Source organism: Onthophagus taurus, chromosome 6 (assembly GCF_036711975.1).
Source record: "Onthophagus taurus isolate NC chromosome 6, IU_Otau_3.0, whole genome shotgun sequence".
Classification (NCBI taxonomy): Eukaryota; Metazoa; Arthropoda; class Insecta; order Coleoptera; family Scarabaeidae; genus Onthophagus; species Onthophagus taurus.
The window spans coordinates 29,321,533-29,342,320 of NC_091971.1; the positions used below are offsets into that span (position 1 = coordinate 29,321,533).

The 20,788-nt window shown below is 32.5% G+C and overlaps 1 protein-coding gene across 2 annotated transcripts; it reads left to right on the plus strand.

Annotated features, from left to right (window-relative positions):
• The first annotated feature begins 1,813 nt into the window (after window positions 1-1,813).
• Window positions 1,814-20,431, plus strand: LOC111420033 (uncharacterized). 2 transcript variants are annotated; one of them, XM_023052940.2, is made up of 3 exons: window positions 1,814-1,927; window positions 14,977-15,367; window positions 15,430-20,431. In XM_023052940.2, the coding sequence occupies exon 3, from the start codon at window positions 15,574-15,576 to the stop codon at window positions 20,383-20,385; it is 4,812 nt and encodes a 1,603-aa protein (XP_022908708.2). In that variant the 5' UTR covers window positions 1,814-1,927; window positions 14,977-15,367; window positions 15,430-15,573; the 3' UTR covers window positions 20,386-20,431. The 2 variants fall into 2 exon arrangements, with proteins under 2 accessions (XP_022908708.2, XP_022908706.2); XM_023052938.2 differs by having other exon boundaries at window positions 14,977-15,060.
• Window positions 20,432-20,788: the final 357 nt, after the last annotated feature.

Below are 20,788 nucleotides of genomic sequence, written 5' to 3' on the forward strand. Positions count from 1 at the left end.
TCCTTGATTGTCTGTAAGCAAACGTCCAAGTGTGCATTTGGCACACTCTATTTTTCGATTCGCAAAACGTCACTTTTTTTCCATTTTGTTCACTTCACATCTTCATTAATGCATGCAAATCTAAATCCAGTAATACCTTATCCATACCGTATATGAGCAGTTCTTTAGTTACGCACAAATGTTCACTTGGTGCACTGTTTGAAGCAACCAATATATTCGATTTTATATCACCTTGCATTGTTGATACCACATCGATCACGCTATCGTAATAATTTTTATATTCCATATACTTTAATACTTCCACCCTACTCGAAACTAAATCGCTAAGTTTCCACAATTCGTGTAACGAGTCGTAACCCAGGTAAAATATTTCTGAGCCCCTTTCCATTTTCAACACTTTTCGTACATTTTCTATCCATTGGCTGCTGCAGGTCATACCGCTTACAACGAAATGTGGTGGTGTTGATAAATCACCAATAAAACTATTCATAATCAATTGTTTGCTATTAATCACACTTTTCCATTCGTCTTCGGTAAAAGTTATGCATTGCCCTTTTCCCATTAATCTTATAACCGGATCAAAATGTAGATTGGCAGACATGCCAACCGATATCCATTTCGTTCGACTTTTATTTAAATAATATGTACTCTCGGAGTATAATGGCGCTTGATTACCTTTTTAGAGATTATTTTTCACTGCTTCATTTAATACTACTTTACTTGTGAAAGGTAACTTTCCTCTGTACTAAATGCACCAAAAATCTACACGATATTTTTAATATGTACTAAATACACAAAAACCTTACTCTGAAGCACAACACTCTGCGGTACAACTTCGACCAACGTGTGTATTTATAGCAATACATAAGGTTGTTGGTGGCGGGAGTGATGTTTCACATCATTACCGAATATATCTATTATACATGTTCTAACACGACATCATATCGTGAGACGTCAGACAGAACGCATAACAAATTTATTAAGAAGCTCCTAAAAAAAATATCTCGCAGGTAGATCATGACTCTACTAACAAGTTAGTTGACCTCCTCCTCAGAGAGTTGACCTCCTCCTCGAACCTATCTCCCCAAAAAAATTGCCGGTTGAAGAACCTCCTCGCATATTTTTAAATACCCGTATACGTTCACATAATAAATTAAAAAAAAATATCTCGCATGTAAGTCATGACTCACTTATTTGTATACCTACATGTCTCAAAACCGTATACCTTTGTGTATAATAAATTAATAGGTATATCGAAGACATTAACAGTTCATTGAGAAGCGTCGAAAGATAAACATAGTAATTGTTTTCATCTAGGTAAACAGGAGGAGGAGGTTCTAGAATCGGCGAATCTATACTACTGCTTAAGTTGTTGGGCGGCTTTAAAACGTGTAGAATCGAAATTTTTAAGTGTTTAACTCCCCGAAGGCGTTCCAAAACTAATGAATCGGTTGATGAAATCCACAAATTGTGTATTTTCCAAAGTTTTATTTCCACAAAAATTATATTTCAATAAATCAACTACGATATCGACCAATTCAGCACACTTGTAAAACTCGACTGTTCATCTCAACCCGGATGTATTTTTGAAACTTGAAACAAGTTTTCTACGTCATCATCTCCAAAACAAAATTCTCCCAAATTCAACGCTGGTTCAATTTCTATTTCTTTATTTGATTCTACATTAAAATTTCGCCGTAATAAGGTAAAAAACTATTATGTTTGAATACATCACTTTTATCTCAATTTGTTTGATTATTATTATTCGCCGCAAGGTCGATGCGTTCCGTCGTCGCGCGCATCGATCGTATTGTCGATTAACTCATTTCGCACAATTCGCACCAGAACAGCGTGTTACTGCACATTTTAGATCAATTCGTAATTTGTTAATGATCGCTTTGGCATGTGGAAACGTTGATCTTTCATTGTAAGTACATATTTTAATTATCTGTTAGTAATTTCTTTATTCCTTCTCTTTCGTTTACTGCTTTAATTCACCAGTTGTTTATTACATTTGCATTTTAGTTCACTTTTTGAACAGTTTTATTTTATTTTACTTTCCATTTCTTTCTTTCATGACCTTTCCTCTTACAGACATTTATGTTTAAATTCCACAATTCTCGTTCGTGCATAATGGAAGGATTAATTTGTGTAAACCGTATTATGGCTGGGTGTGTTATATCCTGCCAGCGATATTAAAACGCGCTATAAAGGAAATAGAGTGGGTGACGTCACGAATTACGAAGCAGTGGCATGCGGCCATTACTAACTGAACGAACGTTTTTAATTTACACAGTGTGTTAACTCTACGTCTTACTCAAACAACTTATACTTTGATACTGACTTTATTTGGAATATAAACTGGTTTATAAATACATTTATAAAACTAAAACTTGACACATTTTCATATTACATCTCCCCTAAAAATTAAAAATAAAATACATTCTCAAATTTTTATTTTAAACTTAAAAGTAACTTGAACCTGTAAACGTTGAGGTGGTTTTACTATTCTACCATACCTTGTTCTATATTGATTTTCAACATTGTTCTTTTTTAATTTCTATGTCATTGTCACGTGTTCTAAATGTTGGAATATTTTCCGAAGGACGTATATCTATCGTGTTTCTTCTTTTTATTCTATTGTTTTCATCTTTTATAAATATTGATCTAGGAGTATTATTCGATTTGATAACCTTTGCTGGTTCCCACTTATTTTTATATCTGTATACTATATTATCTCCCTTTTTGAAGTTTGTTTTGTTAGGTTTAGCATTTCTGTCATAGTAGCTTTTATTTATTTGTGCTGTTTCGTTTAAAGTTTTTGTAAAATTCATTATAATTTTTGGTCTTAATAGTTCATTTCTTATAGGTAATTTAGTTTTTATTCTTCTACTAAATAAAAGTGCAGCAGGTGACAATTTTGTACCTAAAACGGGTGTGCTACGATATTCTAATAAAACATTATATATGTCTAAATCTCCTTCCATTGTTTTTTTTAACATTTTTTTACATATACCAACTGCCCTTTCTGCTAGTCCATTACTTTTAGGATAATATGGACTGGAAGTTTTAATTATAAAATTCCATTTAATACTAAAATCTTTAAATGTTTTAGAATTGAAAGGCATATTGTCGGCTATCATTATTTATGGAACTCCGTGTATTGCAAATATAGTTTTCAATACAGTGATTAATTCTTCCGAATTCTTTTGCTTTAATTTAACTAACTTTATCCATTTCGAATAATAGTCAATCAATACCAAATACGATTTATTGCTATATTCTAATACATCTACCTATCTTTTCAAAAGGTAGTGTTGGTTGTTCACTTATAATCATAGGTTCTTTAGGTTTTTTGTTCTGAAACTTCTCACATAGTCTACATTTTGCTATGTATTCTTTTATATCTTTTATCATTCCTTCCCAATGAAATAATGTTTTAGCTTTTGCGATTGTTTTTGTCATTCCAAAATGTGTTTCATGTAATTTTTTAAAATATGAGTTTTCATTTTTTCTGGAACCATTACATTATTCTCATAAAATATTAAATCATCTTCAATAAAAATTAAATTCTTTACTTTATAATATTTTTTTACATAACTAATTAAGTTTATTGCTACAAAATCAGCATTACATTCCACAAACAATTAAATTTTAACAATACTACAATTACATATATCACATTACAATACAATACATTTTATTTCCTATCCCACCCCTCCCCATCTCCTCCCCGCATCTCCCTACGCTGCCTTGTCGCCACCACCTCCCTCATCCATTCTCTTCCCTCTGCCCTCTCCCCCAGCACCTGCTTCCAGCCGATCACCTCCTCTCTTAGCTCGTCACACTCCCTCAGTAGGTGCTCCAACGACTCCCACTCCCCCCCACATAGCCTACAACCCCTCTCATCATCTCTCATCCAATACCTATTCGCTCTCTCCTCATTGCCGCATCTGAATCTTGCCACCATCCTCTTCCCCTCCTCATCCCCCTCCACCGACAGGTACTTCGGCAATCCCTCCGTTATTATTTCCTCGTACTTAGGGTTGTACCTGCTCTTCCTTATCTGCCCCCTTCTTTCTTGCCTCTGTACATCTCTATCCCTGCTCTCCAGCTCTTTCCACATCTCAATCCCTTCCCTCCTTCTATCATCTACCGCTTTCACTGAGTACCCCACCCTTCTGAAATATTCCTCCCTTCCTCGTTGCCCGTAACCCCCTTTCCCTCCCTTAATCTCTTTCCAGCACTCCCCCAAAATTTTACATTGAGACCTCCCTTCAACCCTCTCCTCAAAACGTACCGCCCTTTTACCCGCCTCCACTCTTAACTTTTCAACCTTCACCTCTTCTCTGACTATGTACTCCGGCGTCTCTTTTGCCAACCCCAAAACCCATCTCCAATACCTAGTCTGTACGCCTTCCAACAGCCCTTGCTCTTTCCACCCCCAAAGCTCCGCCCCGTACATCATAACACTTCTAATCAAGCACTCGAATATCATCTTCCTTTTTCCTATATCCCTTCCATATAATCTCTCTCCCCACCCCCAGACCTGCCCCATCACCTTATTCGCCTTCTTGGCCATTGCCCTCACATGCGCGCCTTCCTTGTTGTCCTCTCTAAATCTGTACCCCAAATATGAGTACTCCCTCACCTCCTCTATCTCCTTCCCTTCCCACCTCCAATCTTCGCTCTTCCTTCTACCCCCTTTACAGAACTTCATAACCTTTGTCTTTCCTACATTCACCTCCAGAGCCTTCCCCCTAAAGTAACTCTCCAAACTCCGCATCATCGCCATCATCTCCTTCGCCTCTCTCGCCACTACCACCAAATCGTCCGCGTAAGCCAGTGAATGCACCTTCCTCCTCCCTACAACCACACCTCCCATCTGCCCACCGGTCAATCTGTCTTCCATGTCTGCGGTATACAAGGCAAACAGAGCGGGACTAAGTGGACATCCCTGCCTCAAACCCCTCGTTGTCCAGAACCTATCCGTTAACTCGTCCCCCACCTTTACCCTAGCTATCGTCTCTGCGTATATCTCCCTCACCCTGTTTATTGTCCCACCAGTAATCCCTCTCCTCCTCATCTCCTCCCATAACTTCCCTCTATTCACCTTATCAAAAGCTGCCTTTAGATCTATGAATAGGGCGTAAAGCTTCCCTCCCTTCCCTTCCAGCTCTTTATCCACCAAGTGCTTCAATATGTACACGTTATCTATCGCGCCCCTTCCCTTTCTAAATCCTGCCTGTCCGTCCGGTAAGATCCCTTTCTCTTCCATCTCTTCCTCCAACCTCTGCAGCAGCGCCTTCGCATATATCTTGTACGCCGAGTCCATTAAGCTAATTCCCCTATAACTTTCCACTACTCCCTTCACTCCCTTCTTGTACAAGGGGCTTATTATCGCCGTCCTCCATCCAATCGGAAACCCTTCCCCTTCCCAAACTTTGTTCAGCGCTTCCAACAACTTTCCCCTCACTTCTCCCGTTGCCTCCAGCCATGCCTCATTCTGGACACCGTCCTCCCCTGGAGCCTTCCCCCTACTAATATTTTACTATTTACTAATATTTTTTTTACATTATCTTTTACTTTAGATATTGAATTAGGCCAACCATGCATGCAATAATACTTTAATTGTTTTATTATTACATCATTTTCACTTTCTTTTTTAAATTTATTTTTATATTCATCAGACATGTTTATAGTGTGAACTATATCATTCAAATCAGGTACAGTTATTTTTTCTGCCCTTTTACATGCTCTACTAATAGCATCCGCGATTAATAAACATTTTCCTGGTTTGTATACAACATTTAAATCATATTTCAATAATTTTATTTTCATTCTTTGTAATCTGTTTGACGGAATTTTATTTATGTCTTTTTTCATTATACTAACGAGTGGTAAATGATCTGTGTGAACTTCCACTTTTTCACCATAAATGAAATGATTAAATTTTTTACATGCAAACCATATTGCCAAAAACTCTTTTTCAATTTGACTATACCGTATTTCAGTTTCAGTCAAACTTTTTGACGCATAACATATTGGTTGCCCTTCTTGTAATAAAACACATCCTATACCTTCCTTACTACTATCAGTTTGAATAGTTATCTTTTTTTCTCTATTAAAAATTGTCAAAACTGGTTGTTTTACAATTAAATTTTTTAATTCTTTAAAACATTTTGTATGAGCATCCATCCATTTAAATTCAACATTTTTTTTAACATTTCTCTTAAAATATTTGTTTTTTGAGATACATTTGGAATAAAGTCCCTTAGATAATTTACTAATCCTAAAAATCTTTGTAAATCTTTTTTATTTATTGGTATATCATACTCCACAATAGCTTTAATAGTCATTTCATCAGGAGTCACTGATTTATAACTAAATTTAAATCCTAAGTATTTAACTTCTTCGGTTCTGAATTGAAATTTTTCTTTATTAAATTTTATATTATTTTCTTGTGCTCTTTTTAATACTGCCCTATCATGTTCTTCCACAGTTTCACCAAAAATTAAAATATCATCTATGTATATAAATACGTTAGGAATATCGTCAAACATTTCTTCATTATATTTTAGAAAGACTTCAGCTGAAACTTTTAAACCAAATGGCAATCTTTTGAAACTATAATTCCCATACATAGTACTAAATGTGCAATATTTTTTACTATTTTTATCTAAGGAATTTGCCAAAAACCATCTTTCAAGTCCAAGACTAAATAATATTTAGCATTTTGAAGTCTAGATTTTAAATCATTTAATGTAGGAATAGCATAATAATCATTTAATAAATTCTCATTTAGATCTTTCGGATTTAAACACAACCTTAAACTACCGTTCGGTTTTTCAACAATAACTAATTTATTTATCCATTCAGATGAATTGTCAGCTTTTTCTATAATACCTCTTTTATTTAAATCATTTAATTCAATTTTTAATCTTTTTTGTAAAGCTAATGGAATTCTTGTAGGTGGATTACAAACAGGTTTTACATCATTTTTTATTTTTATTTTATATAACATTGAAAATTTTCCTATTCCTTGAAAAACATTTGCAAATTGATTAAAAATAGTTTGTTTATCTTATCTTTCATTTTATCTACTGAATCTATTTTTTGTATTAAATTTAACTTTTCACAACTTTTTAACCCTAGTATTGGCATTCTATCACTATTGAACCGAGAAATGCAGAAAGGGCGCTAGTCAAAAAAATACAATTTGAGAAAACCAAAAAAAACCTTTTATCTTAGAACGTCCTAGCTTTATTACAATAAATCATTAAGTAGTGTTATTGTGTAACTTTAACTGTTATGTAATCGCATTATTTGAGAATAAACGTCTTTCAAAAAATTTTTTTCGGGCATATAAAAAAGATGACATACGCCCTTTCTGTAAAACGAGAAATAAATATCTGGTAAATTGAACGATTTTTTATTATTTTCGTAAACAAAACGTACAAAATAACCAAAAAACAATGAACTAAAGCTTATTGCACATCATCAGTATCATTATTGTTACATGTAGTTGGCCATAAAAGTATCAAATCGTAAAATGGTTTATAATCCTCTGATACAAATGCAGCACACTTTTTTATGTGTTCCATCTTATGTCGCTTTATTGGAATTTTTCCTAGAGAGTATAATGGAGTTGTAGGTAAATTTCGAAGTACAATCTTTCCCGGTTGCTTTAACTGAAAAGTATGTTTCACGAAACCGTCGTTAAACTGACTAACTTAACACGACCAGAATATTGAGAATCATACAAGAAACTTGAGAAAGTGCTGATGTTGAAATGGATTTTACTGTTTCGTGGAATATCTCTAGACTTAGTTTCTTCTGATGTGCAGTTTTTTTTGTATAGTTTTGGCCACCAGTTTCTAAAATTGATTATATCAGTTGCATCAACTTCTTTAACCATAAATTTGTTTGAATTACTGCTGGTAATAATGACTTCTGTTATTTGGTGAATCGTATAGATTCTATCATGTTTTCTTAAGTTTCTTTTTATTATAGCGCAGTCTCTATCACAGGGGAGAAACGAATGGCCCCTGACAGGAAAATAATGTATAATTTTGGTGAATCGACCGCTATCAGTTAAAAAAAGAAGCATTTGGATAAGTGTATGATTTTTATTTTGTCCCCAGCAATTGTCGGAAAACAGTCGAAGTTCTTTTACACTTTCTGGAATTTCTTTCAAATAATCTAATAGGAAGGAACAAATTTCGTCAGCCGTTCTTGACTTGTCCTTCATGATAAATGTACATTTTTGCCGTATTTTGTTTGACATTATGAATGCAAAAACACAAAACCGTCAACTGATTGTAGTAAAACACCTCTCCCACAGGAGTTTTAGGTAGCTGGATATTTTGCATAAAATCGAAACTTAATGTCAACACTACTTCTTCATTACCCTTTTCTTCTACCTCACTTTTTAGTTTTGTATAAAATTTCTTACTTCGACGTTTATGTACTACTAACTCCGCAACTGCTGTTCTTTTAGCTGTACCATTTAGATATCTATCCTTAATTTTATTATTTAAAAGTTCACAAGTAGAACAAACATCGATTTGAGGGCGACCGAAAAACAAATTAAAATTTTCACAAAAGAACTTCCTATATGATGCGTAACTAATATCTAAGTCAACGTATTTCTGTTTAAACAATTCGAACATTATTTTAATGTTAAGTTGGCTGTTTAGATATTTCACTTCTCTTCCAGAATAATGGCTTAATTTCGTAGGAAAAGATTCTATATGACTTTTCATACACAGCTTTACATCCTCTGATAGTGTATTGGCACTTGAATTCTTTCCACGCAAGTCTCTTTCAATTTGACCTAGTACAGTAAACTCCCTGATTCTTCGAATGCGTTTTTCAGACACCGCATACAAAGATAAAAATGCCTTTTGACAGATTTCGATTCTAGAATTACCCTTTAAAACAAAATATTTATATGAATGGGACTTAGGTTTATTATTCCCTTCCTGACGAGGACGCCGCTGCTTTATATCGCAAACTTCAATACTCCCTTGCAAGAAAATGTCTTGCTCATCTTTTGTTGCGAATGAGTGAAATCGATTAAAAATGTCTAATCTCTCTTCTTCATTCAACTTTTCAAAACATTTCTGTTTACAGCTAAAAAATATTAAATTTATGTTCTATGTAACAAAACCATTGCAATAACCTACCTGCATGGTAAACCCACTACCTTTAATGGAATTTGCTTGTTTTTATAGTTCGTGTATGCCGTACCTTCCACACGTGATTTCTTGATTACATTTCTTTTGTATTTGTTAGTATCTGCTTGTCTTTTCCTCGGTTTTGAAGTAACTTCCATTTTTTTGGTATTTTATGCAAATTCACACTCTTAAACCTTAATTTCACCAAACTTATTTAACAACAGCCACATTGCACATAATACACCAACCTCACTTTCTTATTGATGTGCCGCTATTGTCCGACTGGATACATTTCATGCAAAAAGGGCGCAAGTCGTTGACTTACGCCCGTTATGCATAACACTTGCTAATACTTAGATCCGATAGAAGGAAGCTATAAACCAGACATGAGCCCTTACTACGTATTACGGTAGAAATACGTCGATAATGTAGATTCCCGTTGAAAACCCAATTCATGACTAAAATGACTTACGCCCTTTCTGCATTTCTCGATTCTATTAGAAATAACAAAATTTTCGTAATAACAATTGCTTTTATGGTGAATTTTTAATACTACTACACCTAAACTCTTTATTTCAAAACCTCCATAAGCTATTAATTTTATTCCTTTTATACTTATGTTATAATTTTTATTATTAATCTGCTTAATTTTCTCAAATATTACTTTTGGAATTATATTTACTTCACTTCCCGAATCTAATTGAAATTAATTTTATATCCTTCAACATTTAATTCTTTTTTCCAATATTTATTTATACCAATTGAATCACAATAATATTCTGTTTCTTGTAATTCATGTACTACCGTTTTACAACAAGACGCAAAATGATTTAATCTTTTACATTTTAAACATGTTTTACCTTTAGCAAGACAATACTCAAATTTGTGCGAATTTCGACCACATCTCCAACATTTTTTTCTTTCCTCCGACTGGTTTGGCATTTCTTTTCGTTGACCTTGGAACCGTCTTGATTTTATGTCTTTGTGTTTTATTTCGTGTTTAACATTATTTTTTAAATTATTAATTTTATCTATTCTTTCTTCTGAATACATTTGTTTAACTTGTCCTTTTGATATTTCCGCTATTCTGAATGCTTCTACCGCTTCTTGTAATGTTACATTTCCCATTTTCATTAATCGGTCCTTAGTATCCCTATCATTTGATTGTAAAACTATTTTATCTCTTAATGCTTCTTCTTCGTTAGTATACTCGCAATTTTTAACTAATGTTTTTACTTCTGTTAAAAACCCGTGAAACGACTCACCCTCTTGCTGAGTTCGAGATTGAAAAACATGTCTTGCGTATAAAATATTTTTCTTGGGATTACAATAATTCTCAAATTCTTTTAAAATTTTATTTAATGTTAACGGATCTTCTATTTGAAATGTATTATAGACTTCTACTGCTTCTTCACCCACGATGTTCATCAAAATGGCTATTTTTCTCTTTTCCGGTAACAATTCGAAACCAGATGCTTCCATATAATAATCGAACTTTTGTTTTAAATTTTCTTGCAAATTATCTTCTAATTTTAGCGGATTTGGCACTATAAAATTCGTTGCCATTGTATATTCTTTACTTTTCTCTTTTTCACCCATTTTACTTTTTCATTTTCTTTTTCATTCTTTCACTGACTCACAGTGGTCCGAGCGGTAAGAAAACCCGATCGAAAATATTATTTTGGTGTTAGCAATTAGCTAGCTTTATGAAACTTGGCATATGATTATAAGACCAAAAGGGTAATGTTGTGTCAAAATTTGAATTAAATTCGTCAACCGGAAGTAGTACTACGCAAGCAGTACTTTATTTAAATTCATACTCATTTTCTTTTCATATAAATTAGGACTTTAAAGAAGAATATTATTATAAAATTTTGTGCAAAACATTAGACGTATATTACTTCACATTTTTTTGTGTAATTACGTGATCGTAAATTCCTATCGAAATTGTTTTATAGAGGACCTATACCGGATGTCTCACGTAACTGGTTCGTTAGAACTTTTTTAGGTACCACTATTCGTAGCGGTTTGAAATTTTGACAACATGGGTTGTTCATTCGAAGCTTTCGATCTAAAATACTTTCAAGATGGCCGCCACTTCCGGTCTACCGGATGTAGACCACAACTTCGTTATTTTAAATGGAATGCTATAGTTTTTAATGCACCTTTTAATTATATTCGACAAAATAAGTTGACTTTGATAAAAGTTATTGGTACCTACCATTTTTCGTTTTCGAGTTATTTTGTTTTTAAGTTTTTCTTTGGCAAATTACTTTATGCTCTTTAAAACCTTATATCTCAGCCAACGTTCATTCAAAAAAGCTCTAAATTGGCACGATTACTCTTGAGATGTTGTCAAACAGATTGTCATTTGTTGTATTAAAGTATCTTATACAGGATGGTCAAAAATTGAATTATCGTTTCTCCATATTCAATGGTAAGAAAGTCGAAAATTTTGAATGGAACGCCCCATATTTTTTTACCCTATCAGAAATGGAATTTGATAAAAATGTGGCAAAATTAATTGGCAGAATTAGTTGGTTAGTTAGCTCAATTTTACGTAGCTTTTACTAAAAATGTTTTAAGAACTATTCGAGAATAAACTTATCGCTCTTAATTTGAGGTGATATTGGAGACCATAATACGTAAGTTTGAAGCCTACTTATAGTAGAATTTTCCCATGATACTGAGATAGTCCACATACATTTCAAATTATTCGAGATAATATAAAATATTTTGTTATATTCACCAACATAACAAAATTTATCTCAATTTGTGGGAGTCTTCTTCATTTCCTAGATCTTGTTCCTCTATATTTACTTCTTCATCATTATTGTCTTCTTCTTCACTTTCTTCATCATCATCTTCTTCTTCTTTACCTTCCTTTTCTTCTAGAGACTTGTCCAGTATAAGTAAATTTTTTATGTCTTCATTCATATTTTTATATCTTTCTGAACATTCTTTATAAAAGTTACTAATAAATGGATCGGAGCTCAGTAATGGTCTTTTAAATAAATCTTCATTTGTTTGAAGTCTACCCAAAATAGAAAAGATAAAAACCATAACATAGCAACAAAATAACGAAAATCATAACAAGGATAAATAAGATCCACAATTATGTGTTAAGTAATCTTTGACTGCCAATTTTTTGGTTAAGGCGCACGTTGGCGCAAGATTTCTTTCTTATGCTATGTACACCATACCTTCAGCAATAAAAAAATGTTAGCTACAATTGTTCGATTTTGTTCGCTCGCAAGATATTTAATTTAAAAGATTGAATGGTCAAAAAATATAAGTATTTATTGACGTCAATAGAAATGGTTGTAATTTTTTTCAACAAACATCTTTTGAAATTTGGAAAGTCGTAAAATGAAGACCTTTCTGTACTTTATAAGAAACCAACGACACAATATTTTCAAGTAGTGATATACCATCTTTTTTGTTTTCTAAAGTTGTGTCGTTTTCTAAAAAATTTCCTTATACAAAATAAGGTAATTGTAATAGCAATTTATTTCGCGCAGTAGCTATTATAAAACACCAAAGACTTCATAAACTTCACTAAGTGTCTATTAATAGTTAAAATATATGTAACATTTAAAAAAACAACACTATAAAATTTTTTTTTAATTAATTTTCGATCGGGTTTTGAGTGTTTTCGGACCACTGTGTGACTGCGCCATGTGTTAACTCTACGTCTTACTCAAACAACTTATACTTTGATACTGACTTTATTTGGAATATAAACTGGTTTATAAATACATTTATAAAACTAAAACTTGACACATTTTCATATTACACACAGAATGAATGGAATGTTCTTTAAAATTGCTTATAGGTGGTAATTCTAATATTCCTAGGTGTTTAAAATTGAAATGGTATGTGACTCTAGGTAACACTTTGTTAAACCAACTCTTTTAAGCCTTCTCACTAGGTGTGAATTTTTCAGGAGTTCACTAGGCTCAATATCCATATAATGATGAAGGCTCTCTTCATCTCTTTCAGCAGAACTTGTGATAATTTTATCCATTGTGTCCACTTCCAATTCTCGATGTAGATCACTGATTCTGGAGTATCAGGGTGCAGCCACGATACTTGTTAATGTTTTATTTTGGAATCTTTGACCCCTTTATTGCTTTGTTTGGTGCACTCCGTAAGTTCAGACTGGTCTATGGTGTAAACTCTTTTTTTGTAGGATTTTTATTATAATTTAGCAATGCATCTCCAAAAACGATCAAATCATTCAGATAAATGAATCATCAATCATATGTTGTACCTGACATTGCAATACTTATTGCTCAACTGAAACCGCTAGGACTAAACTTAAGTTCCATTACAAGGCTCATCATTTTAGACGGTTTTGAACAGGTTTAGATAAGTTTAAACAATTTAAAACAAATTGAACGCTTTTAAATAATTTTGTACAAGCTTACATAATTTCAGTAACATTTTGAACTATTTTGTGAAATTTTGTTAATTTTAAATACGTTTTGAATATTTTAGACAATGTTGTATAAGTTTAGCCAAATTTAGATAACTTTGCATAAATTTAAATTGTGTCTTAAATTTAACTTAACATTAATTTATTTATGTTCGGTATTAAAATAACAACAGTTGTATACAAAAGCACTATTGTGTAGATAAGACAATGAATCATTTTAAATGATTCGCGAATACTTTTAACGATTCGCTGTTTTTCGTTACATTTGAGAGAGACGCCCACTGCTTGATGTTGTAGAGCGACACTACACCATATTGAACGAATAGTGTCGTTTTTTTGCGAATATTTGATTCGGAGGAATAAAACCATTCATGCAGGTCTCTAATTCTTAAATTCTTCGTTGTTTCGCCAAAATATTCGGTGATATTCACTTGCCTATACATTTTTTAAATATCTACACGTATCGTTGCTTCCGAAATCGAATTAAAACATCAAATATGCCCTTTGTACAATTGGACCCTTCAATTACACGTCCTTCAAGTTAAGGCCAGTAGCTGTTGTTGCAGAGCCATCAAATACTGTTCTTAATTTAAGTTAAACTTGATTGCATTATTACTGCGTGGTGAGGTGAGTAGTAACCGTACTTCGTTTGTGTATCATTAATCTTTCAATTCGGTCATAAACGCTGTTTAACTTTATGCTAATTCTGAATTTTATCTTAATTGCTTTTCCAAGTTGAAAAATTGTCTTAAAGCTGCTAATTGTGAATTTCCTAATTCCACTAATTTTTCTGAGAACGCTATGTTTACTACAAAATGTCCGTTCATATCTCTTGTTGTTGTTTCATTGAAAACCTTTTCGCATTCTTTCTTTGAAGTGTTATCGGTTGCATCAATCTGATTTGCTAACGAACATAAATTGGTTGATGTAGTCTTCGTATTGTGTGCTGGCACGGTGCCTCCCAAAATATAGCCTAAACGTGTTTTAGTTAAAATAGGTTTACGTTTTCCTAAGCTAATATGATGACCTTCTAAAACGGTCCAAAACACTGAAGCTCCCAACAGTATATCAACACCCTCACTGTTCACATGTTTCCCTGGTTATGAAATTGCTTTGCGATCCATTGTCCAATAAAGCTCGGAATATGAAAGCTGTATTAAACCCATTCCGCACTTCCACACGCACAATGGATTGTTCAGATTTGCATTTGACTTGACCAGCGCAAGATGTGATATTCGTGATCTGTGTGGTGTATTGTCTTCCTTTCTAATTGTCGTTGTCTGAAATAGAACCATTACCGAAAGTAATAATTACCAATAATATACTTACAATTAGTGTTATTTTAAATTTGTGTTTCAGCTTAAACGGGATCAAAAATAACAACCAGTTTTTTTCATTTAACGTAAAAACGCCAGGAAAAAGAAGTTTATAGAAGATTTGGAGGTAAATTTATTTAACGTTCTATTAAGAAGTAAATTTAATTAGAATAGCAAAATCAATTAAGGTATCAATAAAATTGATTATTTGAATTGTACAAAAATTAATAATTTTCTTAAGAAGGCTAACTTTCAAAATATCAATTTTGTTGATTTTCGTTATTAAAGTCGGCTATAAATCAAATATTAGTCACGAAGAAAACATTTTAAATATAACTTGGGTAATTTATGGCAAAAACCAAATGAAGCTTAATAACTTAAATGAACACGTTTAAAAATAAAATAATACTTTATGAATAAAAGGTAATTACATTGTAAGTTTTATTTATTAGCATTTAACCAAATCTAATATGATCATAATATTATGAATTTTTAGATTTCATCGAGATTTTGTGCTAAATGGGAACTTTTAGTTCATTCGCTAAGCTACTTCAAAGAATTTCTAAACAAGACAACCAATCAGTGGTGAGATTACATCTTTGATTCAATTTTACAAGAATTGATACAATAAAAGCCTGAGATGGCCCCACCTCAATCTAGAAATAAACGTAAAAGTGACGATGAACCAGAAGACAGTAAGTCTCAAAGGTTGAAAACTGAAGCAACAGATGAATTTGAAGAAAAGGAAAGGACAGAAAATGAAGAAATGATACTTAAGGAGCCGTACCCTACTGGAGGGATAAAACACACTCTTCACGGCATTGTCTACCAACTAAAACTGTTGATGCTCTTTGTAAAGCGTGGAGTAGATCTGAAGTATGATTTTGGTTTAGCAACAGAAATGGTTGAAGCCGAAAAGTTTGATGATATAGTCTTTCGATATAAGGATGAAAACGGTTATGAAATTTATCGCTTTGTACAAGCCAAGCATATACAAAATAATAATGAAAAAAAAATTACAAGTTCTGATTTACTTCAAACAGAAGATGATAAAAAAAATAATTTTAGTTTACAAAAGTATTTTAGTTCTTATCGTAAAATCAAACAAAATTCAAATTTTAAGGGTGAATTTAAAGACTTTGTTATTTGTACAAATATTGATCTAGAAGAAAATGTAAGAAAGAATTGGTTTAAGGAAATAGCTGATGAAGATAATATTTTAAAGTTTAATGATAACGGGTGTAAGCGCTATAATCTTAACATAGATAAAGTTCTCGAACACGAAGATCTAGTTTCAAAATTAAAAAATGCTTCAGAAATTAGAAAATTAGCAAAAACACTTGCTGAAATTGTATTTGAAAAGGAAACTTTGGATTTGAAAAACAAGCTATTGCAATCTTACCACGGCGCAATGATAAGAGAAAAAGTAATAAATGTAAATATACATAAAAAGAAACGCTATGCGACATTTCATAATGATTTCTTAAATGGAAACTCACAGAAATTAGAAAACCTTAAAACTGCGTTTTTTGAAGAATATTCAAGAAACAAAAAAAATGTTGACAAAGATAAATTTTGGCAAGATGTAAAAAAGGAAAAATTTAAAATATCATCAAAATTTGGAGAGAAACACACAGAAAAGGACTTGCCAGACGATTATTATGTTACGGATGAAGAAATAAAAAGCTTTTTTGAAAAGTTAGTATTTGCTGTCAACCAGCCTGATGAAATTGAGCTGGGTAACATTATTAGACATGAGATAAATGACTATATTAACTTGATTGATAATGACATTGTAGCAAGTAAATTTCAGATACACATGCTGGATTGGATGAAAGAAAAAGAGGGACGCTTTCTTACTCATGAACATGGCAAAAGTTTTTTTGAGGAAGCAGAATTAGAGATTCGTACGTTAATGTTAATCAGTCTCACCTTGCATTATGGTTCAAAAATGGAACATTTTTGTATTGATTTTTGCAACAAACCAACAGAGCTTACTGATTTCTTAGAGAGAAAGTCTCCCGACAGAGTTTTCAACTTTATCAGCTCGCATAAGACTACAGTAAGTTCGATTAAGGTGTATTTAACATTAAAGGACATTGGTGATTACAAAAAATATGATAGCCACATTTTTATACGCTTAAGTTCTCTTTTGCGAATGAAAGAACGTGTAATAGAGGCTTTTAAATCAGAACGTTTATACAACTTGCTAGTCATCGAGTGTAAAGTTGTAGAGAAAAATGTGGATGATCTATTCAATCAATTATCGAATGTTCTTCGATCCGCGGCTGATAATAAAAAAATTATTCTCATCTCCCAAAAGAACGATCCCCTATTGAATAAAATTAAAAGTAATTTTTCTAAGAATGGATACCAAGAAAAAGTAGATGAAAGAAATAAATTGACTGACCTCAACAAATCATCACAAAAAAAGCTTCTAGAAAATACAGAAGTTATGTTTCAAGGAGCCAACGTCAGTCTGGATACATTAATAGATGAAAGCACAAAACCTTTAATAAATGGTGAAGTATTGTCTAAGCTTATTGATGGTGAGCCGATAAAAATAGGTAAATCACCTAAAGATTTAAAATATAAGGGTATTCAAGAATATTATGTCGATCGAAGTTTTAGTCGATGTGAAGAGATAAAAAAAGAAGAATTTGAAGATGCAACATTTGATAAAAACAGTTCTAAGTTTTACACTATTCATAATAACGAAAGTGTTGAGTCAAAAAATCTTCAATCAAAACAAGATATTGTATTAATATCTGATTCAACTGAAAATTTTGAGAAATTATGTGGTTTTAAGAACTACGAAAAGCATCATATACATTGGCTCAAAAAACAAGAAAACAAGTTCATATGGCAACAATCTCGTGGTGATTTATCAACATTACGTAAATTCGTAAATACAGATACGTCTACAGTATACAAGCCAGAAAAATTCACAGATATAGATGACAAAGCGGTTATTGTTGCTACAGCACCCGGTATGGGTAAGTCCACCGTGCTTACTCATCTTGCATTGTCTCTAGAAAGTTCCTTATGGCTTGTAAGACTGAACTTGTCAAATTGTTCACGTGATTTACAAAAAGCAAACGAAAAGAAAATAGATTTTAACGAAATTGAAGCTATAAAATTCCTATGTAGAAATGCAGGGTTTCAATTCTCAGAGGGGAAAGAAGATGGAGAAACAGAAAACGAAAAGAAGAAAAGGGAGCAAATGATAGAAAGCGTTCTCAACCTTATAACTATAGAAAACGATGAAATAAATTTGGAAACTAACGAAATTGATGGCGTCAAGTTATTAGAAATAAAATTATTTATGCATTTTTATAACCGAGGTGAAGTTGTTTTACTGTTTGATGGGTTTGATGAGATTTGCCCCGACCATGAAAAACAAGTTATTGAATTACTACAAACTTTAAAACATTCTAAAGTGAAGAAAATATGGGTAACAACTCGTAATTATGTCAAAAATCAGTTAGAAGAAAAGTTATACACTTTTTCCTATACATTAGAACCACTTTCCAGCGAAGAGCAGGCAAACTTGTTAAAAAATATTTGGAAAGAAAATTTGAATCGTGATGACCTAGATAACGACAGGTGCAACAACTTTACTAACGAGCTAATTAAAAAGTTTTCTCAAGATATTAACGATCAAGAAACTGACTTTTTGTCTGTTCCATTACACACATCGATGGTCGCTGAAATTTTTCAAGACGAAGTCTCTGGTGAGACTTTTGAGCTTAGTAAAAACCTGGATTATATATGTATATATGAGAAATTTATTGTTAAAAAGTTTGATAAAATTTACATTGAAGAAAAGATGTCTGGTGTGGAAATAACTAATCTTGCAACGAAACAACTAATTAAGGTTGGACGGGAGAAGTTTATAGAAGATCATAAAATCTTAGCTGTGGATGCAATACTTGCAGAAAATGAATCAATGGAATTATTGCTTTCTAAAGAACAAATAAAAAACATGTCTAAATTAAAAAACGATATAAAACAAGGGGGCCAAAGAACCGGTATTATTGACAAAGTTATAGATGATAAGCCTAAATTCGTTCATCGTACATTTGCTGAGTATTTTGTATCCACGCTAGTTTTTGAGAAATTAAAGTCAAACTATAAACTATGGATGTCATTAAAGCATATTTTTTGCGATGAAAAACACAGTATCATTCGTAGATTCATTGACTCTTATTTGAAAGTTCAAGCCAATTCTTTAACGAGTTATTGGCTTTCTGTTGAAGTTAATCCTCTTGATTACGAAAAACATTTGCTTTGCGCTGTACAAGAAGGTTTGGGTAACGTTTTCTCTTTTTTGTTAAAAAGTGAGAAACAGAACAGTAATTATGGGGAGCTTATCAGTGTACCAAGAAAACACATCAAGAAGCTGTGCGATAATGGAGAGTATGAAAAAGCCAACTTATTTCCAAACAATGCGTTAAAATTCCTAGAAAAAGAATTAGGAAAGAATCATCTTGAAGTTGCAATTATTCGTAGATACCTAGGAAATGCTTGTGGCACTAAAGCAGAGAATACTAAAGATGACATCGAAAAAACGAAATTGTTTGAGGAAAAAAAGAAGTATCTTGCAAGTGCTTTAGATATTTTTGATAAACATATTAAAGTCGCTAAAGAGACCAATACAATTACTAATAACAATTATTTTCAACAGGCTGTATCTACTTTTAAAGAAGACTTTTCTATACAACATGTAAACGAATGGATTAGAGTGCTTGAACTTGAAAAAGCAAAAGCGACAAGAAACTTGGCTGTTGTTTATGGCGACTTACATTATCCTGAGCAAAGTAAGGATCTTCTTGAAAATAAAGCTATACCTATTTTTGAAAAATATCTTAAAGATCCTATAGTTAAAGAAGATGAAAAGTTATTTATAACAGTTGATGTTGAATGTGCAAGAGCAAAAAGAAACCTAGGTAATACTTATGGAGACTTGAAGCTCTGGCAGGAAAAGATACAGTTACTTGAAGAGGCTTTAAAGATTGATAAATATCTTAAACAACCTAACACAAACACAGAGGAGTTAATAAAAAGCCTTAATGTCAAACTCTTCATTGCTGAAGCAAAAAGAAATTTAGGTAACGCCTATGGCAAGTCAGATGATCATAAAACAAAAAAATTTTATCTTAAACAGGCCTTACCTGTTCTTATAGAACATTATGGATTTCGCAGTAATAAAGTTATTAAAGCACAAGAAAATCTCAATAAAGCATATAAAAATTTAGGACTTCCACTTCATGCAGCTGTTATTACTGATGATTATGATGGTGTATTAAAGTGTATTAATAAAGTAGATCCTTGTATTCAAAATGAAATTGAAAAAATTCTTCTAAATTTGGAGAAAATGCCGTTGAATCGAGATTCAGACAAATATAAAAAAATTATAAATATTCTTAAGTCTAAATCTAATAATAAGTAGTTGTATTGTATCTTGGAACTTTTAATAAATGTCTCGTTAGTACTAATTTCGGTCCTCTGAACCACCTGCGCCGGTTTCCATGTCTTTGTCTGTACGTCCTGAAATGTGACATTTTCTCCTGCCTTAAACAAAGGTTTTTCGGCTTTGTTTATCATACCTTTCCTTTAATCTCTGTTGCTTTTGTTCTATGTAGGCATTTTTATATGTTACTGTTGTGGACTGTATATAGTTGAATGAAAAGCTTCTATTTTTGTTTTAATTTATTTTGTTTAACACAAATATAATGCTTGGAAGCGTCCGTCATCGCTGCTCGTAACGGACTGATCCCTTTTCGCGGGTAACAACTCGACACGTGTGTCCCTTCGATCGCTCACTAACGACATCTATGAACGAGAGTCGCAAC